The 25,462-nt window shown below is 43.8% G+C and overlaps 2 protein-coding genes across 3 annotated transcripts in view; one reads left to right on the forward strand and one right to left on the reverse strand.

Moving 5' to 3' along the window:
* The first annotated feature begins 171 nt into the window (after positions 1–171).
* On the forward strand, positions 172–19,651 carry wuho (tRNA (guanine-N(7)-)-methyltransferase non-catalytic subunit wuho). The gene is made up of 10 exons (XM_084576636.1): positions 172–394; positions 640–702; positions 1,915–2,091; positions 4,056–4,215; positions 7,538–7,650; positions 9,131–9,191; positions 12,738–12,913; positions 15,375–15,555; positions 18,725–18,833; positions 19,473–19,651. The coding sequence occupies exons 1-10, from the start codon at positions 315–317 to the stop codon at positions 19,649–19,651; spliced, it is 1,299 nt and encodes a 432-aa protein (XP_084432762.1). The 5' UTR covers positions 172–314.
* Positions 19,393–25,462, reverse strand: part of LOC146181638 (low molecular weight phosphotyrosine protein phosphatase-like) — an 8,649-nt gene continuing 2,579 nt past the window's right edge. For both annotated transcript variants that reach the window (XM_084576638.1, XM_084576637.1), the window contains 2 exons: positions 23,694–23,855; positions 19,393–19,724 (listed from right to left, as the gene is read on the reverse strand). In XM_084576638.1, the coding sequence (XP_084432764.1) occupies positions 19,644–19,724; positions 23,694–23,855 (243 nt within the window). In that variant the 3' untranslated portion in view covers positions 19,393–19,643. The remainder of the gene's footprint in view (positions 19,725–23,693; positions 23,856–25,462) is intronic.

Genomic DNA, 25,462 nt, shown 5'->3' on the forward strand with positions numbered 1-25,462 from the left:
TGTTGATTATAGTTGATAAAAAACGCATTATAACTTTACTATTACAAAATTAAATATACCGCAATAAAATTTACAATTAGCTTTATTATATTGGTAGGTTTTGTATACTACAAAAGGCTTTAATTATGTTTTTGCAGTTGGCAAGTTTTGGGCTGGTTTCGGAGGTTTCGGGCATCAAGCTCAACACGCTGGAAAGAGCACATGGCCGCGCGTATGGCTAAACCAGAACCGCGAAGTTACTTTTACGTGACGAAACAAAGTTCACGTGTGTTCAGCTAAGTAGTGTGTTGTATCAGCTTTGTTAACTTGAAATCATGGCCTTGATAAAGTGTATAAACAACAGGATTGCCCTGTTGTGCGCCGACCTGGTGCACATGTACGAAACAAAAGACGGGTATGCATTGGCGCTTGGTGACGTTCGTTACAAAATCGTGCGTGTGAATGTCGTCTGGTCAATAACTGGCTGATTTCGCCCTTCCTCGCAGCTGCATTATCGTGTTATGATGCATAAGTTGATAATTTGAGCCTAGTTTCAGAAATCAACCAACGAATGCTTGCCAGATTCCCTCATGTAGTGCTCGTGTCAGTTTCTCGTAGCGTTAGTGTACTGTCATTAATTTTAATCTTTACACATTACAGGGGTTTTGACAAAGTGCAGCTCACCATTCCAGAGGAAACGGAGGAAGCTGCCTGCCGTGATAGGTGACGTTTTCTTTTCATTAAAAGCCCGACAATTAGTCACCACCTCTTTGCAAATAGTCTGGGGCAATTTCCGTTCATGCCGAAAAAGTATTTTATTTTATTTATCACATACTGCGGACCAAACATGGTCTAAGCAGGAGAGGCACGGTACAAACAAAGTAGAAAAAAACTGACCCTGGACAGCATTGGTATTGACAGAACACGCACAAAAAAAAAAAAAAAAAAAAAAAAAATTAAAAACGATCTATGAATATTTATACAAAACTAAATGGGGTGAAATCACGCATCAAAAGACTACTCTAGTTGAAAGAAACACTGCACAAAGTCAACAACACATTGCATTACAGACAGTGTCAATGATGCAGTCGCTCGTCGGAAACAAGCTGTGGGGAATCGTGCGGCAGTGCATTCCAATCCGAGATCGTGTGGGAAAAAAAGGAAAATTTATAGACATCTGTGCGAGCAAAAATAGGTTCTATGTAGTGCTTGTGCTTATGACGAGACTTCCTTCAGGAGTGTTTAGTTATGTATTCTTGTGGATCAATACCTAGTTTCGAAAAATATAAGCAATTAAGGAATTTAATTTGCAAATTTTTTCTGCATTCATTCAATCACTCCAGGTTTACGTCATTTAACATAGCAGATAGAGAGTCTCGGCGTTTATAGTGGTTGTAAATAAAACGAATGGCCAACCTTTAAAGTTTTTCTATTTCTACCTTTGTGTGAGGGTCGAGGGTCCCACACAATGCTCGCGTACTCCAAAGAGGGTCTCACCATGGCTTTGTACGCCTTGTTTCTCAGTGCAGCTGTTGATCTGCCTAATTTATGTTTTAATAAACCTAGTTTTTTATGAGCTGACTGCGCGACCTCTCACTAAGGCAAAAACTAGGTGCCACGCTGGTGTCTTCTAGACCCAGTTTGGCACGCGCGAACCTACCATATGTGACCACCACACAACTACGTACCATGCCATGTTTGCACGCACCTTCCACATGACCTTGAACGACGCTGTTCTTAATATATACCTGCACCTTGCCTCTGGCTCAGCTGGGAATTTTCAGCTGATCAGTCTTGCCATCTTAATATTAATGGCTGGTGACGTAGTAATAGTAATGCGCAGAGGAAGGAACATCGTTAAAAGCAGCATTTATTTTTCAGAGAAAAACAAATGGCTGATGCAGCCAGTAATACTGTTTTTTTCTCTTTCATCAGTGACGAGGAAGAAAATGGCCAGTCAACCAACAAGAAAGACAAGCAGCCGGAGGAACCAGGATTCTCTTGCGCCAATTTTTCACCATGTTCGACCTACTTCATGGCAGTGACTCATGCCAAGAAACTTATCGTGTGGAAACGCCACAAGCCTGGTGACTGGACGATCATTTTACAAAGGTAAGCGCGTGCAAGGCTTGCTGTGGTCTTGTGCCTGTATTGTGCATTAGACATGAAAATCGTTCAGTAGGGTGATTATGAACAGTGACCTTGTTTTGCTTTTTTTTTGCTGCTCATGTAACTTTTTGTGCACTAACATTTAAAAGTCTGCAGAATGCCACTTTGATAAAGAAAGTTGATGTCTTTACGTCCAGGCCTGAGTGCTTGAGATTGAATGGGATGTTATATAATTCACACATGCTCAATTTTTCTGTATGTATCTATTTCGAACTCTGCAGCTCTGCAGAAACAGCAATTAAACCTTTTCACTAACAGTTGTTTCATAAACTTTTGGCAGTGAGTGTACATTGACTAGCACTACTATCAGTCAGGATGTCAATTTCTCGGAATGTGCAAATAGTGGCACTTCAAAGCTGAATTGAATAGTAGAACAGCCATATTCAGAATATAATTGGGGAAGAAGTGAATTGAATACGGATAGAATATTTTGGAAGCGCTGCTAGAATATGTCTAGACTGCTAATAAAGAGCAACAAAATATTTCAAAAGTACCGTTATTAACAATATCTTGTCATAAATCGTTTTCACTATGTAACATCAAGTTTAACAACAGTATAATCATATTTCTGTTGAAATAATACTTAAAGATTGTGAGACACTTTGGCGACTAAAGTATTGAGAGGCGAAAGCCTTTGGTTGGCATGCTGCTAGGCATTGCAAATGATTGCAAGTGATTGCTTACCATTTGCGAGTGCTGGATTGTGATTAAAGTATGCGACAACTGTTTCCATGTGTGCTAATGCTTTATTGAAGCACATGTTGATGAGGCTTTGAAGGTGCCTACTCTTTGGTGACTGCTGCGGAGTCTGTTGTTTCGATGTCATTGCATTGCTTGTCTAAAGCTCTAGAAACTACCACATCTCATACTATACTTTGCTATTGTACAATTTTGGTGCTTACTAATTAGTGTTATTAGTACCTAGTTAATGCTTAATATTTAGTGTTAAAAGTAACCAATTTTTTATAATCAGTTATTAGTACCCAATTAGTTGTAACTAATTAGTGTCAATTAGTACCAAATTTGTACTAGCTGACTAGGGTTAATCAGTACTCAAATAACGATACCAAATTAGTGTTAATACCCAGCTAATAATAATTCATTAGTGTTTATTAGTACTCAATTAGTACTCACTAATTAGTGGTCATTGTTAAGTATCGTAGTTAGTCTGGTAACTAGTAACTGATAGCTTGTAAATGTTTTAGCCATTTTTTGGGCCACTGGAAAAGTATGACACCCTCTGCGAACAGACAACACTATGAGCCATTAAAGGCTTTCACCTTAAAACGTATAGTAGTTTTTCTGTTCGTACTATTAAATTTGTTCTAGCAAATCGAATAAGGATATCCAATTTCCTTGAAAAAAATCTCAAAGGGACGTTGAGAATAAACCAAGGTTGAATTCTATTCCTTATTACACCATTCTAGCAATGAAAATGCTGCTTTCACTCAAAATCAAGCTTTTATAAAATAGTGAAGGCAAAACAATAAGTAAATACAGGTATATGTTAACTGCATTGTTTTTTTAGAGGGGGAGGGGGATTGTGGATCTCCGAGCCTATGCCACACCACTTTTTGTTTCTAGTAGGTGACCACGAAGACTTTTTCATGACTGACATCAGGAGTTTGAATCAGTTGGAAGATTGGATGTTTGAAGGAGTTGGCAGGACAAAGAAATATGGCTTTTCTAATCTAATTTCCCAAGCAGTAATCTTTTCTTTTTGAGGCTACACGAGCGTCAACACAACCATGAAGAGCCGAACAATGGACTTTTTTATGCTAACTGTGTTGATTTTTACCGAGTGTCCCACTAAGAGGAAGGAGGAACATTTTTGTTTTTGTTGGATACTATGCTATATCTATATGCTATGCTATATCTATATTGAAAGCCTTGCACATCTCATGCAGGTATGTGGCACGTAAGTGCGTCCAAGTCCGGATGTGTGCCACACAAGACACAATTCTCGTGGCGGATCGTTCAGGGGACGTCTACTCCTTTCTCCTGAACGATCCAACCAACGACACTGGTGAACTCATTCTGGGACGCCTCTCCATGGTACTTGACATGGTACGACCTCTTCCATGCGTGATAAAAACCCCAGCTTGCTTGCCTATAAGTTTGGTCCTGTACCATTCTTGAATTACTGCCGATCACCTGTTAATCCATTACGGCAAAAAATTTAGCTTTGCTTTGCTCTCCCAAATGTTTAAGAGCAGCTATATTACTGCAAAGCTTTGTCCTGTTCTCGAAGTGAAAGCTTCACTACACCACCTTGCGCCAAGGTCAGCCTAGTCTGCCATTTGACCTTCAAAAATTCAGAGAGCAAAGTGTTGCTATGCAGTTCAGGTGTCCATGGTGAAAATATGACAGATACTATGCCTTTCGTTTCCTCTAAACCAATTTCCAATGTCAGCATGGGCTAGCAATTGACTTTTAAGAAGCCAGATGCAAAGTGTGGCTATAAGTATAGTACTGCGCTTCCCTTTGCCCAAAACATCCGGGCCCACTTGAACTTCAAAAAGTGGTGTGACCTTGACCCGATTGTGTAGTGTAGATGTCCAACATTCCATGGTGCCCACCCGAAACTATACTGCGCTTTCCTTTCCCCCAAACCTGTTAATATAAAGAAAAGAAAAATATGAAAGAAAAAAAAATCTTGGATAGTTGGATAGAAAAGGCAATGTTGCGGGGGCTATCGCGGCTACTCTCACAGCTTTCACTCGTATCACTAGATTCAAGCCATGCTTAAACCACCACCACTTTTTTTTTTTTTTTTTTTTTTTTTTTTTTAGCCGAGGCTGTTCTTTAAGTAAAACTTTTTTTAGCTGCCTTGCGACCGTAAAGGAAGAAACAATTCAGCAGCGGCGGCGATAGCAGTCAGCTTGTTCAGTGGTCATTACAGGACAGAATAACTGCTGCTCTCGACCATGCTTAATTTAAAGCTGGCAAGGAATGCATGAGGCTGCATTTCGAGATAACTCTCGACGCATCTTGTGTTACAAAAAAAATGGTAAACCCTTGTCGTTTCAGAAAAAATTGAGTGTAACCAAACAGAGCAAAGTTTCATGGCAATATGCTGATCAGACCATGATTCTATACACAAGGCAAATGGAAAATAGCTTTAGAAAATACTACCCAAAATTGCATTCCCAAAAAGTAATGTTCCTTGATCTCACAGTGTAAAGGAAGTATTAAAAGTAGTGGCACAGTAATTAGCCACAGTTAAAAAGGAATAGGTAGTTGTGTCCTACTGATATTTCGACTTTGTACCTTTTGGGCTGAAATTTCCATGCCCCTTTATGATGTCCTTATGATGGTTCGCCCAATGGCACGTTTAATTGTTTAATGAGCACTTTCAAATAACGAGAAACTGTGCAGAACAGAAACCTCTATTTTATGCACTGCATTGCTAAGTATTGCTTCACACAATAGCAGGTTCTTCTGAAATTTAGATCCAATAATGGACGTGGTGGTCATCAGGGTAGCTCACTGTATAATAAAGGTAAAAGGACTAATATTCATAAAAAATAATGTTTTGCTGCAGTTTTTGGCTCAAAATAAACAAGTTACAGCAGCTAATGGAGCCTTTCTTTCTGTGGTTGTGACACCAAACTGCTGAGCAAGGTTGTGGGATCACGGCGGACGCATTTCAACGGGATACGAGTTAAAGGTCACATTCACCGAAATCCAGCATCATCCCAGCATTATCATTGTTGTAGGTGTTTGCTTTAAAGTCACAAGTGGAGGGCTCCGGAGTAATTTGGACCATGTTAAATATCCCCAGGTGGTTGAAATTAATCACGAGCTCTCCACTGGGCACCCCTTTCTCTCTTTTCTCTTTCACTCCCACCTTCCAACCTTTTCCTAAGGTGCAATTCAGGTGTCCACAGAGCAAGTGAGGCAGATGCTGCGCCTTTCCTTTCCTGTGAACCAATTATTATTATTATGGTGCTGGCAGGCAGCAGCTGGCTGCTGACATGGCCGAGCACTAACTGGACAGGGTTTTCTGAAGTTAAGTTTGGCAGGAACTGCCAGCTTGGGCCTCTCGTTTCCTATGGGAGGGTGATATAAGAATCGGCTTGCATTCATTCAGCTCAGAATCAGCCTAGAATCAGCCCTTGCATTCACATTACCCCTAAGCCAGGCACATTCATACAGCTTGGTTAAAGAGGGGTAGCCTAAGCTATTGCATCATACCTTTAAAAGCAAAGCTTAAGTGTCCCCTGTAATCTTGTAGGGACAGAACGCACAAGGTGCCCATGTGTTGTGCGATGTGAGCAAACATTTAAAAAACCTAGTGGTCGAAATTAATCTGGAGGTCTCCACTGCAGTATCCTTCCTAGCCTGTATGTCACTTTCAAATATTAAATGAGACATAACACCAGTACCAACCTTTTTATTCACTGTTTTGTATTCAGATCTACAACTAGAGCAGTGAACATAAAAGGAGAATCTCTGGAACGCAGGACGCATATAACAATGGGAAATGTGCAGATTTATCACATTAAAGATTCAGGTGTTTTTGCATAGACAGAGGTTAAACACAAACTGTACGAGTACTCGTATAATGCTCCGCCATGGTGGTGTAGTGGTTAAGGTGCCCGACTACTGTGCCCAAGGATGCGGGATCAAATCCTGGCCGCCGCCGGCTGTGTTTAAAGATCCCCAGCTGGTTAAAGATCCCCAGGTGGTCGAAATTACTTTGCAACCTTCCACTACACCTTCCACTAGGGCACCCCTTTCTCTCTTTCTACTTTCACTTTCATCTTTCTCCCATCCCTTATAGGGTGGTTCAGGTGTCCACAGAACAAGTGTGACTGTTACTGCGCCTTTCATTTTCTGTGAACCAGTTGTTATTATTATTATTATTATTATTATTATTATTATTATTATTATTATTATTATTATTATTATTATTATTATTATTATTATTATTGCATTGATATATGCCAGGCCATGTGTGAATGTGTATGGGTGTGCAGGGTAAAATGGGTACATTTTCTTGCTGCAGAAAAAAAAAGGTCACAACTGCTGTTTTTAATTACATTAATCGCATAGAAGTTCGTACTGCTTTTAAGTCAAGAAAAGCCATTTATTTCTTTTTTCAAGCACATTAATATAGACTATAACCTTGCTATTTATTATTGCATTGTTCACTTTTATGGTGTATACAATCATTGAAGCAATAGCAGTTGGAACTTTAGCCAGGGTGGTATAACAGGAAAGATGGCTGATCTGTTGTCGCGCAGGCACCACCCACTGCATTCACTGCTCTGTTGATTTGGGTGTGAAGGGAAGTGGATATGTTGTTAGCGGACACACCAAGATATTAGCATGAATTGCTTTTGTGAGTGCTTGAATGTGTCAGTCTCTTCGCATCTCTGTGTAGGTGATTGGGGAGGAAGACCGTTTCTTGGCAGTCTCGGACCGCGATGAGAAGATCCAAGTGTCGTGCTATCCAAACTGCTACAACATCCGCACCTTCTGCCTCGGCCACAAGCAGTGAGCTTGAAAAATATTGCTCAACCGCTATTCCGCCTCTGCATTGCCCAGCTGAGTTCTAGAAGAAAAAGCTCAAGGTGCTAACATGACACCGTTAATACGCTCATTTTGCAGAAAATCTGGCATTGTCATTGCCAGCGTCGTGACCAAGAAACCATGCCCACTTTCCTTCTTTATGGAGGGTGAGATGGGAATCAAAACCTGCCAAGACCCTTGGGTCAAGAGTCAGAAACACTACTCCTTGGTCACGCGAGTACACTTGTATGTCTTGGTCAAAGCAGGTCTGTATATTTATGTTGGGTGGTCTTTGTAAAGAGGGCAAGCTCGACTCTAAAGCAGAAAAACAAAAAGATTGTCGAGGGCATGAAAGAGTAAGGATGGCAGTGTTAAAGCCGTAGCAGCCTGTGGAGGAAAAACTTGATGCATTAAATGAGTGATCCTTGTACATCCCGCACTTCCTAAATGGGGCCTCTACATTTTACAGCTGGAAAACAAGTGGCAGTGGAAGCATGTGTGCATATTGAAGTGCAAAACAATGATTATTTAACAATTTTCTCAGGTCTAACCAGAGCACATCAGATTTCAAAGTAAGGGACTTAAAACAGAGTAAAGGACTTAAAAGTCTAATGTTTGCAATTCAGTGGCGTTCTGCCTAGATGCTCCAGCACTGTAAAACGGATGAAGTATCATCAGAGGAAGAACGCTAGCAGACGACGGACAAGCATGAGGCTGCTAGCGTTCTGCGTTGTCTGCTAGTGTTCTTCCTCTGACAATGATTAACCAACTCGCTCAGCAGTGTACCTTGATGAAGTGTATTTCTTTCGCTGTTCTTTTGTGTGTGTGTGCTTTGACAGAAAAAGTGTGTGTAATTCAGAGCTGAAATTAACCTCGCAGCGTATCATATTCTTTGTAGTCATATAATACTACTAACACATGCTGTTGAGTCTGTAAGAGCAGGCATTTCTAGCAATTGCCTTCTCTAGGGATGAAAAATAGACATGTCATCCTGTTTTCTGGGCACTGTGCTCTAGGTTAGCCCATGGTAAAAAATATAGTCTGTGTTGTGCATTCCTTTGCTTTTTATTGCGAAAGCAATACTACACTAGATAGAACCGTTCTTCACGGTAGCTCGTGGCCCATCGCGCTTAGTAGATGGCGCACCGTCGCCATGGCAATGCCAATGCTGTAGCAACATGATGACATTCGCTCAGTGTCTCCTCTCTAACCCTTACGCTCTCGCTCCACGGCGGTTCCGCGCGCGTAAGGGGGGGGGGGGGGGGGGGGGGCTATATAGCAGTGCGCTACGTGTAGGCTGATCTGTCACACCATGGATGCCACCGATGAAAAGTTAAACTTTTCTGTCTTCATTGATAAACCAAGCATAACCGAGCTAAGCCAAGGAAGAGCCACCCATAGTATTGCTTTCGCAAACCTTTAGCTTAACCAGAGTTAAACCGCAGCTATTCTTCCCCGCCCACAGGTTTGTAACTTCCCTTGGATTGCTGCCTGGTCCACCACAGCTCCTGGTTTCTGGCTCTGGTGTAAGTATTTGTGATATCTTTTGCAAATAGCCTCCTTTTTTTGTTTTGTTTTTTTTGCTGTTTTGGGAGTACACAAAAATTCGTCTGCTATGCAGAAAACTAGATGGAAACTCGTGTATAAACGGTACAGGGTCTATATTCCGAGTTTGCTTTGTTATCGGAGGTGTTGCTATCTTCTCGGCCTCGTGTTGTCTGATTGGTAGAAACGTTGGAACCGGATCTCACTATCACTTCCGGTTCTGCCATTTCCACCTATCATAAGCAGGTGTGATTCTGCCTCTGTGAGGTCAGGTTTCAGGTGCGTAGCACGTGTCTGTGCTTGCACCTGTTGACATGAACTACACCTGCACTAAGCAGGACTGCAGTTTTCCTTTAACCTGCATGCACAGTGGCCTTGAGAAAAAATAGCGGATTACCCTCCATCATTTTTACACGCATAAAACTTGCTTGCTGGTCTAAAAAAAGAAGATCCAAGGTTCTACTCTCAGACAGTCACTTCCACGCGGCACTTTTGTTTCTGCATCACACATTGTCAGTGCTCTAAACGTCAACTGGAGTTACTCAGTTGCCTATTGATGCACCTGGAAGATTGCTTTGTGTTTCTTGGGTCATCATTTGGTCTTGAAAGATGCTTTGCAAAAATTGCAGAACTAGGTGTCGAATGGGCTGCAGTAATAATATGAGCACTATTCTAATACCGAGTAAGACCCTGCCGCGATGGTGCAATAGTTAATATGCCCAAATACTGTGCCGGGGTACCCGGGTTTGATCCCGACAGCCGACGGCTGCGGTTCGATGGAGGCAAAAGGAAGAGGTGCCCGCGTGTTGTGCGATGTCAGTGTACATTAAAGAACCAAGGGTGGTCGAAATTTCTAGTGTACTCCACTACAGCGTCTCTCATAGCCTTAGTCACTTTAGGACATCAAATATTAAAAAACCAGTACCCAATAAGGGAACCAACATGTTCACATTACAACATGTAAAGAGACTGTTACCGGGCTGCTTTCGAAAGGAACTCATAGGACAAGATAGCGCTTTTTGGTTCATGTCAGTGCACGCACTCAGCATTTACATTGGCATTGTTGAGTGTGAGCAGCCATAATCTTTGCTTCACCACCAAGTTAATTTTTATTGTTCTAGCCAGCTGTGGCTGCAAGTTCTTTAAATTAAATTGCTGTAAATGTTTAACCCTTTCACTGTCACAAACGTACCGGTATGTTTTCGCGCTTCGCCCCCACAGTGTCACCGATATACTGGTACGTTTTTTATTGTGTATTCAAAACTTCGCGCCTCAGCGTGAAGCTCGCGCGCTTGGACAGGCTGCGCCATCTGTCATATCTTTCTACAAGTTCGTATTTTCACCCCGCGTTGTGTTGATATGTATATACTGAAGAGTATGGAGCGACCGTGCCCACTCCCGCCACCTTCTTTGCTGGGGGGCGGGATCGCTCTGCGTGGCACGCGTATTTCGCGGCACGTGCGTGCAGTTATGAGTTCAAGGGTTGCTCTGCCATATTCTGCAGGTTTGTAGGTTTTTATTTCTATTCTGTTGGCGTGTCTGCTACGACGCCTCACATTCAAGGGCTCGCGCCGTTGCCTCTCAACACGACTAGACGCTGCTTTCGCTCTCTCTCTTGCCGCGCTCTTGCTTATGGCTAGCAGCAAGAAAGTAGGCTGTTTTACCCTCTGTCCATCTCTCTGTCATCTTGATTTCACAACGTGTCGTTTATCTCCATTGTGCGGGCTACCGAAAGTACGCCCTCCGTGCACGCGGTTACTTTCGTATAGCTGACCGCACGGGACCTTCGACTTCGCACTGGAGCGATGGCTCTTTTGATCGTTTGATCATAAACATGAGTGTCGAGCTCGGATTCAGTCTCTAGAGAATTAACGAGCAGTTTTTTTTCTTATATTATCCTAATTTTCTAATTTATAATCAGGCTGATAATGATGATGATGTTAATTAACAACACCTACATAACACTAAAATGTGCATATTTCGTTGACTGTGTTATTTGTATAGCAATCATAATCAAAAATAAATCGCTATGCTCGTTCCCAGATGTGCTAGTTCCCTGAAACCAAGCCGACACTGGGGGTGCGTCACGGCCAGAAACGCCCGACACCGAAAGGGTTAAAGGTACATTGCAAAGATTGGCGGTCTCTTTTGGGATTGCTGAAAAAACAATGAAGAAAAACAGCAGGGACATCATGCAGGCGGCATTTTTTTTAATAAATCTGCTCCCGCTCACCCTTCGCGACCATCCCTGTTCGCTCACTTCCATCTCACTATGCTCGTACGGTACCAAATCTTCTGGGCCATCAGGTACATTGTAGATGCTGCACGTTTGGAACGAGCGCGCAAATAGGCCTTCGGGTATATCCTCCCAGGCTGCAGCAATCCAGCTATATCTACAACTCCTAACGACGGCACCACATGCATGAATTTTTTTTTTTTTTTCGTTTTATGAGTTTTTGACAGCGAAATCCTCAAAACTAAACCAACCTAGGAGTTTTCATATCTGGTGTTCAAAAAACAAAAAAGAAATCAATCGGTCTAGATTCAAATAAATACTGAAAGTCAGTTTCTGGGAAAAGGAAGGTGCAGTATCTGTCTCACTTTCTGTGGACACACTTAATTAGGTCAAGGTCATTCATACCCACTGAGGCAAAATCTGAAGTTGTACCCTAAGTACTAAAGCCTATCCTGTAAGATAATTTATCGAAATCACTTATTGTGTGTAGAGCATTGCAACTACAGTGGCCAGCTTTAGCGGTTATATCGAAGTACAGCTTTGATTCTATGGCAGAATCAGCATTATTTTTGGCCCAACTCTAGCCAAGCCAAATACGACAGAGTAAACTTTATTTAAGAACAATGTTAAGACCTCAAGAAGACTCCTCAGTGCAAAAGCCCTCTTGCCTTCCTCTCCAGCCTGGAGCGTGGGGTGGAACAAATGGACCAGCTGTGGGATAATTTGGTTTGATGGCGTCTCCAGTTTGTGCTTTGTAAGCGGTCGCATGTGGAATGGGCAGGAAGGTGTATGAAGTTACTTCAGTTCTACATCTTCTGATAAAATGCCAGTGAAGAAACTCACTTTGACAGCAGTGCCACTTCTTGACAGTTTTGAGAAACTCTATGCTTGAGGCTTCAGTCTCATTCTTGGAAGCCAAATGCCTTGTCTACTTCATTTAAATTGTGCTTGTGAATTGAAATTTTGATTTGTTGGACAGTGCCTTGTCCAGATTATCTCTTCTGTACGTTTTTTGGTCTTCTTGTGCTGGCATCGAGAGAGAGCCAACCAGCACATGTCAGGTGTGATGTGCTCGATAAGTGGCATTTAGTGAAGGCATTGCCTGTGTATAAATAAAAGGACTGGCATGAAATAATTTCTGGTACAGAAGGATAATTACAACCAAGCCGATATTGCTAAAGTAACATTTATTTTATTATTTTTTATTTTTTTAGCTAGTTGTTCTGACAGCTGGGAACATGAAGCAGTCTCAAGAGAATGGAGACAAGTGTTGTTTGGTGCATGTTACTAGGATGGTACCGTCCGCACATGGTGCCCGGAGACTGGCCGCCAGCTGCACCGGTTTGATGTCAGCGTGGAGAGGTCGGTGCCCGGGGATGTGGAGATGGAGGGTGGCGCACGAGAGCCTGCTGTGAAACGGTTGGCTCTGGAACCCTTCCGGACAACCCTGGCCTGCCTCATCGACGGGTGAGCCAAGACTCTCCCACATTTCTTAAGACCTCACCCGAGGTCACCGTCATTAAATTTGCTTTTTATTAAAACATATATTTATTGATGTACTTAAACAACCCTCATGTAACAGATACCAAAATGTAGATACACATATTATCTTTTGTGCACACAATTTCAGTCTAAATCAAAAAGAAGAAATGGGTATGGGCAAGACATGTAATGCGAAGGCAAGGTAACTAATGGCAGCTAAGGTAACAAAATTGATTCCAACGGAATGCAACCCGACAGGGAAAATTAATGTGGAGACGAACGTAATGTTCAACTGAAGGAACAGCAGTTTACGATTGGTAACGAGGTGCTGGAAGTGGTAGTGGAATAGTCTGCTTAAGATGGGGTAGTAGCCACTGGTCCGGACCACAAAAAGGAAATGCAGTTGAACACAGATGTATCAAATTCAAAGGGGGATCGCGAAAAGGTTTGATGTATCAGTAATTGGATACACAAGGCAGTCCAATGGATGAGCCTCTCTGTAACCCACTAAGTGTGAATAAGGTGTGCCCACAACACAGCGGCAGCACACCATTGGCCTCATGTGCGGCGACACGCGCTCCTCCCACCAGGCGTTGGAAATGAGAGCACGCTGGCCGCACTGTCACGTGACACTCTGTGGGCTGTAGCGCTGTAGCCAGATATGTGATGGGGCGAGACCGGAACACCGTACAGGAACAGGTCGAATTTCTGCTTGAAGCGTTTCCAATTATCAGAGAGGTTGCCGGTCAGTTGCAAAGGTGGCGGGGCCTTTAAAGTTCCATAGCTGTCGCAGTATCCCGCTTCTAACACAATGTATCGTGATGTGTGTCGCACAAAGGAGAGAGGCAACTACATGGTGGCAGGAACAAGAAGAACAAGAAGGGTTTATTAACCCGCCCTTTTATAGGCAGTGGGGGGGGCAGGGCAGTAGCAATGCTTTATGGAACAGACTAGTGAGGAAGGAGCCCATCAACGATTTAGTGGAAAGGGTAAAAGTAAAATAATTCAGGCTCTCGCCTCAGAATAGATATTCAGTGTTAACCGTGGAAGCCGACCTTAGCATAGAGGCAATCAAGAATAATTTCAGCGATATCATTACTGAGTGCGCGGTAGAAGTGGGCGGCAGATTTGTTAGAGTTGATACCGGTAAACTATCTAAGGAGACGAAAGATTTGATTAAGAAACGCCAAAGAATGAAAGCCTTCAACCCAACAGACCAGATAGAACTGACAGAGATATCATAACTAATCAATAAGTGCAAGGGGGTCGACATAAAGAAGTATAACAAGGAGAAAATAGAGCATGCTGTAAAGAATGGGGGACGGCTTACAAGCTATAAAGAAGACATTGGGCATAGACAGAAAACAGATGCATGCGCTAAGGGACAAGGTGGGCAGTGTCGTCTCGAATATGGACAAGATAGTCAAAGCAGCCGAGGAGTTCTATACTGATCTCTACAGTAGCCAAAGTAGTCACGACAATAATGAAATTGGCAGTATGAAAAAGCAGTCAGACGTTCCGCCAGTGACAACAGCCACCGGCTTGAACGACAAGTTGTGACTGTGCTCCATGTCCCTTTTCTCTTCACCTCTTTAATCCCCTTATTCCTTTTCCCAGCCAACCGAAAACCTTTTGGTTAACATCCTTGACATCCCTCCTCCTCGCTATCTCTATTTTTTCGTGGCTCTTTGGTTATGCCTCTCGAGGCAACCATACCAATCCCGCTCATAACTTCTGCGGACATTACAAATTATTTACACCTCTGCAGGAGGGCACTCCCGGGACCCGCCAAAGGTCTCGACAGATCTGAGGAGTGCCACCTTAGACGGCTCCAAACCGGGTGTTTTCTAAATCCCGCCATACTAAAACACATGGACCAGACATTCATGGGTAGGTGCAAATTCTGCGGGCAGTATGCTGATCTATACCACATGGTGTGGGCCTGCCAGCAAAATACAAAAATAAAAGCTATAAAACAGCCAATTAGGGAGGGCTCGGAGGCGGCCCTGTCCAGCTCCGACCTGGAGGCCCAGCATGTCCTGGTCCAGAGAACTCAGGCAGCGGCAGCGGCCAATGACGTCCCGGAATAGGGTCTGCCACTCAGCTCCACAACGAAATGCACCTCGCTTCCCAAATCATATCGTAAATACATGTTTTCTCCTCCTCCTCCTCCTCCTGGCCACCCCTGGAATAGTAGAAAACTTTGTGTATGTGCTGATCTGCTTGCAGAGACATGAATGTTTCACCCGAAAAAATCACGCAGACAACACAAGCTCTCGTAAACTCTTGTAATTTTAAAAATCCGCAATGAAGCCACAGAATTGATTAATGTTGGGTTTCACTGAACGATGCACTTCAGTATGTTTTTGACATCTTTAGGGATATTTCGGGCCTGAAATGTTCACCTACTATACACGTATGCTAAAGTTGTGCATTTGTTACGCAGGGTTCCAGAAGTGGTTTTGCTCCAGTGGGGGGGCCTGGAAGCTGGCTGGAGTCGGTTACAGAATCTCGCTGTTCCATGTGCACCCGATGACATCACTTTCGACGAGGACGGCCAACTCTGGGTTGCCCTGAGCAGCCCTCCGTCGGTGCAGCTGTTTGCACGCTCAGCGGGAGGAGCCGATGTGAGTTTGGAGCTGTCGCTCGATTCTACTTTCCCACCTGCCGTGTGGCTTGTTTTCAGACCTCTCGGGAGCACTAAAGCCAGAAAATACAATCTAGGCCTGTGTGGTGTGCCGTAGTGTTTTGGTAGGGCATAAAGGAGGGGCTGCATTCTCCTCACACGCATATGTCAGCGTTGCTGCAGTTCGTAGGCCCAAAATCAACAGTGTTGGCCGACTTTTACGAGGCTTAGTAGCTGTCATGTTCGGACATTCAGCCCAAGGTTGCGAGACCAGTTCACAGCCAAAGCAGCTGCATTTTTAATCAAGATGAGAAAAACAAAAAAAGAAAAGGTGCCCACACGCTGCATGATGTGAGCAATGGTAAAGAACCCCAGGTGGTTGAAATTTATCCAGACTTTTCTACAATGGCATTCCTCGTAGGACTATCCCGTCTAAATTCCTTTTCAGTGACAGTTCAAGCTTATGACATCAAGATTGGAAGGTAATATTCCATGTAACCATCTGAAGGTAGATAACGGGAATCTGCATACAAGAATCTGTTGACGCACTGCAGTTCCCTCATCCAGACGGCCTATGTTGGCGATGCCTGCATTTAACTTCTAAGCCTTTTCTAGCTTATGGCAGCTTCCATTTTAAGTGAAGGTAGTGTATTTCCAGTTATAACACTGTGCCCCATCGTACAAGTCACCTTCAATATGCCCTGAATGCCCCGTTAAAACCGAGATTACCACATTACAGTTTCAAGAATGACACTTCCATTGTTTTCCTTACTCCAGAGCACAAAAGAGAGGGTACGGTATAATGAAAAAGACAGACTGCTATCTTCCATGTTCCCTTTCAGCAATATCAAACTGCGCTGCCTGGACCAGTGCGACCAGTTTTACACGATACATGTGTAACTCTTCCTTTTGCGATAGAGTTTTTGCCAGCTGCCACCGATAGGGTACAAGATGCAAGCTTCTCATGTCATCTTGCAAGATTCACGAGAACAGCAGCCCTAGGGTTGTAGCACAATCACTGGCATTAATCCCTTGGCTTCTGCACCACAAGTCCTCTGCCATTGACCACGCACTGAGCTGTACAAGAACTTCAACATATTCCGACAAAAAGTTGTAGACAAACAACCCTTGCTTTAATTTGTTCACGATAACATATTCCATCAAAACGGTAAAAATATATTTGTGAATATACAATGCCTCGAACTATGCAGGAATGTGAAGCATGAAAAAACAACTTGTATTTGGCTGAAAACAAATCATCTTCATTATCGCTGCAACTGTCCACATATTGTTATTTCCCATCCTTGAAAGGGGCATCGCTATCAACCTAGACGTCACTCTCGGCATGACTGGACGAAAACAAGTTCAGGAATTTGTTGTGCCGTCAACCCGTGATCTTTGCACAAGGCAGGAATGTTGGCTTTTTGCAGTTCGAGAGAAAAACAAAACCCTCATAAGAGACGAACAGCTATGTCAATCTCAAAATACCGCATCTCAGAGACCCTATTTTCATATACTACAGTCGAACCCGGATATATCGAACTCACGAAATATCCCCTTGAAAACCCCATGTAAAAGTATAGAAAAGCCGCGTCATATATCGAACTCAATTTCACCTGTCGTTCGATATATCGAACTCCGCACCACGCACTGGAAAGTGTGCCTTTCCCAAAGACCATCGCATCACCCTCGGCCGTTTGCCGCGTGACGTTTTCAAGCCGCGCGCGGAAGTAATGAGAGGGGACAGTTCGGCTAGGGCAGCGCCGCGCCCATTCCCTAAAGGCACGCGCATTTGCGGTTATCGTTTCCCGCGCACCAGCACGTGACATTTGCAAGCCATGTGCGTGAATGAACCAGAGAGAACCGGTGGGAACGAGTGGGGAAAAACGCGACAGAGCGAAGCGCAAGGGTGTGCCCATTCTTTTGCCTAGCTATCTCTCTCCTTTCTCTTTCCCGGCCTTTGTTCGCAGTAGCACGCGCTACGCATGCGCCAAGCCAGCTCAGCCCGTTTTCAGACAGAACATCGGACGCTTTCCCCAGCTTGTGTTGCGAACCCTCTGCGCGCAGTGGCTGATGTGGCTATGGCGCCTGCGGAAGTTAACAAGCGGCAGATCTCTTTTTTTTTTTTTTTCTTAGAGTCCTCTATTTTTTTCGTTGTGCTGTACGCGCGGCGTAGCGTAAGATATGGCGTTACGAAGCGGCTTTTTTTTTTTTTTTTTTTTTTTTTTTTTTTTGCAGGAGTCATTTATTCATGTATGAATTAACGAAAACACGCGGTCAGCTGCGATCATGACACCGGCTTTTAGCAATTTTCGCTTCAAACAGCATTTGCAGCTACTGTACCACGCTTTCCAATATTTTGTGGCAGTGGACTACGCCCGTCCCAAGCGCCGCCGCGTGATAAATCGAACCAGGCTTGTGCAATCAAGCCATCACGGGCAGTCTGCCAAGTTCGCTCCCCGCCGCCGCAGGAGTATCGCTGCACAGCATCTTGGCACGCTGCCAAGAAATGAGCTGTGGATGAGACTACCGAAACGGAGTGCGACATGCAAGCGAAAACGCTGGCGATTTCTGCCGGGGTGACACAGAAACCTTGTTTCGAGCTGCCGCGGTGGCTCGAACGGCAGAGGGACGCAGTTCCAACAAGTTGGAAATTTTTCGCTCTGTCGCTGCGGCTCGTCGCTGAGATCGCTTAATCGCTTGCATGTGAGCGAGCTGGCCTTAACGCCTTTTTTTTTTTTTTTTTTTTTTCAAAATTCTCGAGTGCAAAAGTGAAGGGTGGGTTCATTATGCGAGTGAGTTGATTACGCGACAAATGCGGTATCATTTTTTCGCATCGTAAGTGCTGTCCCAAGCCGATTTCTGTATATAGAATTATCGATATATCGAACTATTTCGCGATCCCCTTTGAGTTCGATATATCCGGGTTCGACTGTAGTAGAAAACATATCAAGCAAATAATTTTTTAAAATATTTAAACTGTCCTGTCCTTTACGACACATTGCAAAATACAGCCATTCTCTGATCAGTCCACACAGCCAGCGAATTGCTGGCCGCAGAAGCCAGTGAGTTAATCCCGCAGGCTCTCTTGTGGGCTGCTTCAGAGGTACTGGTTGTCGGCGTCCGCTTTCTTTTACACAGCCTAAGCCCAGCTCTCTCTTCTCGTGCAGGGCTGTTGGCAGCGACAAGAAGTGCCGGCCGAGGCATCCTCTGCTGCTCAACTTCCATGGGCCCCTCTCCTCAAGGACATCAGCTGGACACTGTGCAAAACACTGCAAGGTAAGTGCACGCCCACTGCAGCGTTTTGTGGACCTCTGACCAATTGCTGCGGCTCACACCAGGCTGGAGCTCTCTTTAACGAGTTCTCATCAATTAACGAGAACACCCTCACTCACTTATTCTGCCCCACGTGCTCACATAGGAAAACTGTTGCTCATGTATAGCTACTGTCCCCCAGTCTCAGAGCATGGGTTAACTTTGAAACGCGCTACAACTCGTGCCAGAATTAGTGCTAAGCCTATTTGCAGTCTTCGAGGCTGGGACAATTTGGAGAGTCGAAGCGGGCCTGTAAAGTAAGCTCAGACTGAAGCAGAAGATGGAAGTGCATTGTTTTTTCCTGAGTAAAGCAGAATGCCGGACTTTGAAAGGTTTCATCGCAAGCTACGTAACGGAACACTGCTTCAACACTCGTTGACATTGATAGGCCAGCCAATCGTACTGAATGCAGTTTTTTCTCACTTAATCAAATACTTAACACAACTGTGCAATTATTAAACATCTCCTTCTGTGTCAGTGCACGAAGTTGGGCTGCCTGCAACAGCTGAGACACTGCAAAAACAAGTGTTGAAAAAAACGTTTATTGTGAGCGCTGTGCAAACAACACCCGTATTGATTAACGTAATGCCCGCGCTCGTGCAGAGAAGTCCTCTGTCGCCACCGCCAATGGAGCTGCCGTCGCCAAGAGCGGCTTGGCCCACCTCTACAAGCAGTGGTTCAACAACGAGCGCAGCTACTTGGAGAAGAAGCGGCGACGCCTCGAGGAGGCGGCTGCTGCCAACACTCCCAAGCGAGCCAAGGTGGCCGAACCTCTCAGCTGACCTGGTCCAGGAAGGCCTTGCAACAGCGCAGGCACTGGACGTACACGTCCTCAAAGCCCTGGCTGCCATCATCCTGCACGTGCGGGAAACGTGTACAGAAGGGGAGAAATTCACTCAACACCCCTGAAAATAAAATGGTCCCTGGAAAAGGGAGAGTATAAACTCAACCTTCAGCCCCATATGTCTGCAAGTATCAGCATAAGTATAATTCTGGAAGTTTTCTTCATTGTGTCACCATATGTTTAAGAACACTTGTGGATAAAACTTTGCAGGACGCAGGCTTAAAGAAAAAAATATATACATTTATGCTCAGTCAGGCAACTGCATCTGCATAGGGACACTCGTGGACAAAAGTTTGTACAACATAAATTTTAAGAAAAAAAAATTATGCTTAGTCATACAGACCAGCTAAGTGAAAACATTCCACAAATATTTGTCCAATATTGGTTACATTATTCCTTGCTCTTACCAGTATCGCAAGGGCTAATCCCAGTGGTCCTATAATAGGCTGCCAGACAGGTTACAAAAGAAGCCTGCTGTAGTGGTGAAAATGGCCAAGAGCATTTTAAAGCAACCTTTGCATTAGCGAAAAATTCAATTTGGAGCACTGCCTCATGTTTAGTAACAGGAGTCCAACATCAGAAAAAATATAGTAAAAGTGCAGGGGGCTCTTCAAGAATGATAATGCACCGGACTAAGATTCCAAAGCCACAGGATTCAGGTCCGTGCAATATTTCTTTAACATACCCAAATTTACCCATTTTTTAACAAATAAAAATGTGCGAAATTTTTGTTAACATTAGTGCAAATTTTTCAGCGCGAGCATTACAGAGAATGTTGACAAATTCCTGTCTCAGTTATTTTTTTGAATACATATTAATTTACCCACCCTGATTTATTTTTTAGAAACTTGAAGAAAGCCCACACGACTCTAAAATTGGCACGTGACTGCGCTTCTGTGCTGCGGCGTTAACGCCCTGAAAATGAGCTCCAGATGATGGAATCCTGTTAGGGACAGCCTGGATAAGTGGTGACATGGATCGCATCTGGACAAGTGCCCACATGCCATTGCAATTTTAAGGCACAACATGGCCGTGCCTCTCGCAACAAAGCATTTTGCCTCAAATGCAAGGTCCAATTTTCTTCCACTGGTTCAACGTTGCCGTGTGCTTCCCACGCGCCTCGTGTTTAAATGTTCCCAGTGGAAAGAGCCAGTTTTGACACCCTCGCATCGTAATGTTTTAATTCGAGTTCGTGTATTTCAACAGTACAAGCTCAAGATAATGTGCACATGTGACTCGATTTGATTAGAACTCCTATCTGCACGAGCTAACCTTCTGCATCGAAAAGTCAAATTAACTTATTTCTATACCCCACCGGGGTGGTGCAGTGGTAAGATGCCCGACTACTGTACCGGAGTTCCTGGGTTCGATCCCGACCACGGCGGCTGCGTTTCTATGGAGGCGAAACAAAGTGGCGTCCTCCAGAAGTGGCGTCCGTCTGTGTGCTATGCGATGTCAGCGCACGTTAAAAATCCCTAGGTGGTCGAAATTACTCCGTAGCCCTCCACTACGGCTCCCCTTCCTCTCTTTCTACTTTCACTCCCACCTTCCTCCCTTCCCTTAGGTGTGGTTTAGGTGTCCACAGAGCAAGTGCGACAGATACTGGGCCTTTCCCTTTCTGTGAACCAATTATTCTTATTATTATTATTTCTATACTACAAATAAAGTGAAAACTAGAATCTCAGCCACTGACAGCACTGTTACAGTGAGTGTGAATAAGGTCCACACGATCGCAGTATCAGTTGAGCACATCCAAAACTTTTCCCATCTTACACTGAACTTGTGGGACATGAAATGGTGCTGCATAAATCTAGTTGAGCCTCTTGAAAGCAATTCCTTCTTTGCATCTGCATTCACCATGTTGGTATGGGACAATGTTGACAGCACTGCAAAGCAGATTTCAATAAAATGGAGAGTTGAGCTAGTTGGTACATAACAGCGCGGAGACGAAGGACAAGGAAAAAGACAACACCTGCGCTGACTATCAACTGCAGTTTATTAGAAAGAAACGCGCAAAATATACTCTCTTTCACAACCAAGAGCGCATGTGCGACTCCAACCGCCAAACAGATAACTCAGTCTTTTGAATCAAGATATATTAATTCACTGTCATGAACAGATACAGAAGGAGTGCTTACACACGAGTCATGATTTTTATGAATATGAAACGCTTCACTGATTTCTCTTGTTGGTTTACCTTTGTGTTTGTACAGAATTTTGGTTGCATTAATTTGGTTTTGGTTTCTATCAGATTATTTCATTTCATTCAGAATTTTGGTTTCATTCCTTGTCCTTCGTCTCCGCGCTGTTATTTCTGAAGCAGATTTGCAAAAGAAAATATGCACACCATAGTTAGCGGCTCTAGGTTGCTGTAATGATGGTCCAGTGCAGTTTTATATAAAAACCACTCTGCGGTGGCATGCAGCAGGCCTAATGCAATAGCGCAATCGGCACAGCATTCCCACCACTGCTGCTGGAGCCATTATAAGTTGCAGCTGTTCTATTTACACAGTGGCAGTTTGCACTGGTGTTAGTTTTTCAGTGGCACGAAGAAAGATGCAACATTCTCGACCAGCATAGTTTTCATGACAACTGGGGACAGGTGTATGATGCACATCGTTATCTCTCATTTTTGCATCATTACTAAATCCAATCAAGCACACCTCTACCACGTTCTGCTATCCCATCAAAGTGAATTCAATCGTTCCTCTCCGAGTATTCGTTTGCGATGATCAGCTGCAGCTAGCGCCACCTCGATCTTGCAGTAGTATCTACACTGCAACAGCGACATGTCCTGCTGTCTTGATGTACTGCTGCAGCAATAGCTTTACTGTTACAGAATCTAATAATATGGCATTGACAATGGTTGCCTCAGATGCCTCCTGCTAGTGCTTTGCAGTGTTCATTCGAGTCGTCACTCTTTTCTTTCAACGCTTAAGATTTGACTCCTTGTGAACTCTGGATTCGACATGATTCTAATGTATTTTATTGAAGGAAAAAAAAATTAAAAAAAAGGGGTGCAAAAAAGCTTTGGGACGCTTCTGAAGGGAAGTGACGGCCCAATCCTAAATAGTGTCCTTCCTTTAGCCTCATCAACATTCACAATTTTAGCAAGGGTAAAGACAGTGTTTTAACCCGTCCTCCGCACTTGTAACAGCAGCACCAGTACTACCTAAAATTACAGCTGAAAAGCTGAGTGTCGTTGCAAAGAGTTGAGTGCTGTAGAAAACTGCATAACAAGAGTTGCAGACCCACTGTCAAAATCCTTCAATAGTGCCACGGACATGGAAAGCCTCAATTTCAAACAGCAAGCAACAGTAGAAAGACATCAACATACTGCAACACTTCACATCAGTTTGAATGATTTCACAAAATAGAAACAACGCTGGCAAAATTTAGACAAGGGCCGTACAGGGCTCTTTCTTTCTCTGTTTCATGCCCACAGCGTCTCATCAATTTTGACATCTCCAGCAGACTTGAAAACAAATTAATTCTTGTTTATTGAATTGCAATGCAGAACTGTTTCAGCAAATCTCAGGCTGGCAGTGCATGAAGATAAAAGTCTCATAGGTGTCTTTTTCTACTGCCAACATTTTGGAGGTGATACAGTAATGCTATAGTGCTGTCAATAACATCCACTGTCATCATGAGCACACATGGTCGTTTTAACCCAGTGCCATCATAGTGGCATTGAAAATATTTTTCAAACAAGCTGTTTGACCCATCCAAGCTCATAATGGCACTGTCACATTCATGAATTAAAATTGCCTGCAAAAAACTGCATTCTTCAGAGAAGCCAACTTCAACGAAAAACTCGTCAATAACCCAAAAGGATGCCTTTCGCTGCTACACTCAAGACCTTTAGACTAAAGGTTTAAAATGCATTCGCTGCATACATCCACAGACAATCAGTCTATCCAGGGAGGTTTGGCTCTCCAGAGCCGCACACTGCCAAAGGGTGAAGCAACGTCCACACTCACGTAGTAGGGATCCCGAATTATGGTCTTCCCTTCGGGGTCGTACTTCCCGAGCAGCTCGATCTGTGCCGTGCTCTTCTTGGGCTTCAGATCGTGCAGGTCGGAGATGTTGGCCTCATCCATTCCAAATATGTACTGGAATGTGGTGAAGTCGTCGGTCGTCACCTGCAGATCACGGGAGGAGAGACGTCACACAAGAGTCCAGGTGCAACACACCCAACCCTCTCTCCTTTGTAACTGGTCACTTTGCCCCACAGTACTTCTCCCTGCTGCGTGTCCTTGTCCTCTCAGTTCCTTCCATGCACGGTCCACAAAGTACACACAGTGCCAGCAGGAAAGGTAATGGTTTGTTTTTGCAAAAGAATAAATTCTGTAACCGAGAATGTCTCACGGACATTCACTCAGTGCGAAAGTATTTAAACCACAGTAAAAAGTGAACTTCTCAAGCATACTAATGCTGTAATCACTGGCTGAATGTAGGTGCTGTATTCCTTTTCGTGTTGGTGTTGCCCGTACATTAGCAATTATGCCTACCCTTGTTGGCTCTGGCAGTGGTGTGCCCACTTTTGCCCAGAGTAAATAAAAGGCTTCTATAAACTGAGCAGGCGGCTATCTACACAAAAATGACCATATTCCTGCGACAGTTATGAAATTGTGAACTGAAGATTTGGATGCTGCTCTGCCAAATCTGCTAGAAGAGAACTATGGAAGGAAGAAACGACTGCCTCATTGCACGGAGATTCGCTTTCGTAAATGGCACTGGCACAAAGACCCAATTCTCCAAATCCTTCTCCCTGGCAGGCTCTTCCTTTTTTCAATTTTTCATCAGCCTAAAAGTCCACAAACGACCAGAAAAATTCGTGGTCACACTACAGCAGTCAAGCTTCTGATGTCAAGTGTGACAGTGTGAAATCGCACAATATAGCAGGGCCGGCCAGTTAAGATGATATCACTGCTGGCTTTCTGCTTTTTTCCATTTTTCAACCTCCCACTTCAACAAAACTCATAAAAGATAGGTCCAAATGTAAATTACCTCTCTACTGTACTATCATTCGTCGTTTCTCTGAAACATATGCTAGATGCAGCCAGTTAAAGCAGCTAATTTTCACATTTTTGCTGCTCGTACCATGGAAACATGCATCTCAAGGTGCTACAGACACTGCATGTCTGTTTTCGCTTTACTCTACACAAAGCTCTTGTTTTTGGTAAAGTCTGCATATTTGCTGTCCCTGACAGATAATCTCTCGATTTAGGCTCATTTTTATATTGAAGCACGATCACACCGTGGCAGCTCAGTGGCTAGCGTGCTTTAGTGCCCAGGTTCAATCCTGGGTTCCATGTACTGTGTGGCGTCAGTGCGCGCTTGAAAATTCCAGATAGTCGATTTTATCAAGAGCCCTCCACTGCGCCGTACCTCATAGCCTGAGTCACTTTGTGGCATTAAACTTCACAAACCAAACCATACTGAAGCATGCACTCTACTTAGCACGGAGATCTTTAAAATCCCACCTATTCAAAATTTCCGGAGCCCTCCACTATGGCGTCTATCATAGCCGGAGTTGCTTTGAAACATTAAACTCCATAAAAGAAACAAAAAAAAATCATTATAATTTGAATTCACAGAATTTAAACTTTCAAGCTATACAGACCAATGTTTTAGTGCATTCATCATAAGTGTGCATTAAAAAGAGCTCCGCTTAATGTGAATCAATGAGAGCTGATGGTAGTAATAAACGGGTCAGACGTATGCAACTATGGATGTGGAACCTCGC

The sequence above is a fragment of the Amblyomma maculatum genome, chromosome 8, assembly GCF_055883805.1.
Source record: "Amblyomma maculatum isolate TAMU_Amacu chromosome 8, ASM5588380v1, whole genome shotgun sequence".
Classification (NCBI taxonomy): Eukaryota; Metazoa; Arthropoda; class Arachnida; order Ixodida; family Ixodidae; genus Amblyomma; species Amblyomma maculatum.

Coding starts and splice junctions, on each gene's coding strand:
- wuho (XM_084576636.1), top strand. CDS start 315: ATGGCCTTGATAAAGTGTATAAACAACAGGATTGCCCTGTTGTGCGCC. Junction 4,216..7,537: donor TCTCCATGGTACTTGACATG/GTACGACCTCTT, acceptor ATCTCTGTGTAG/GTGATTGGGGAGGAAGACCG. Junction 12,914..15,374: donor CTGGCCTGCCTCATCGACGG/GTGAGCCAAGAC, acceptor TTTGTTACGCAG/GGTTCCAGAAGTGGTTTTGC.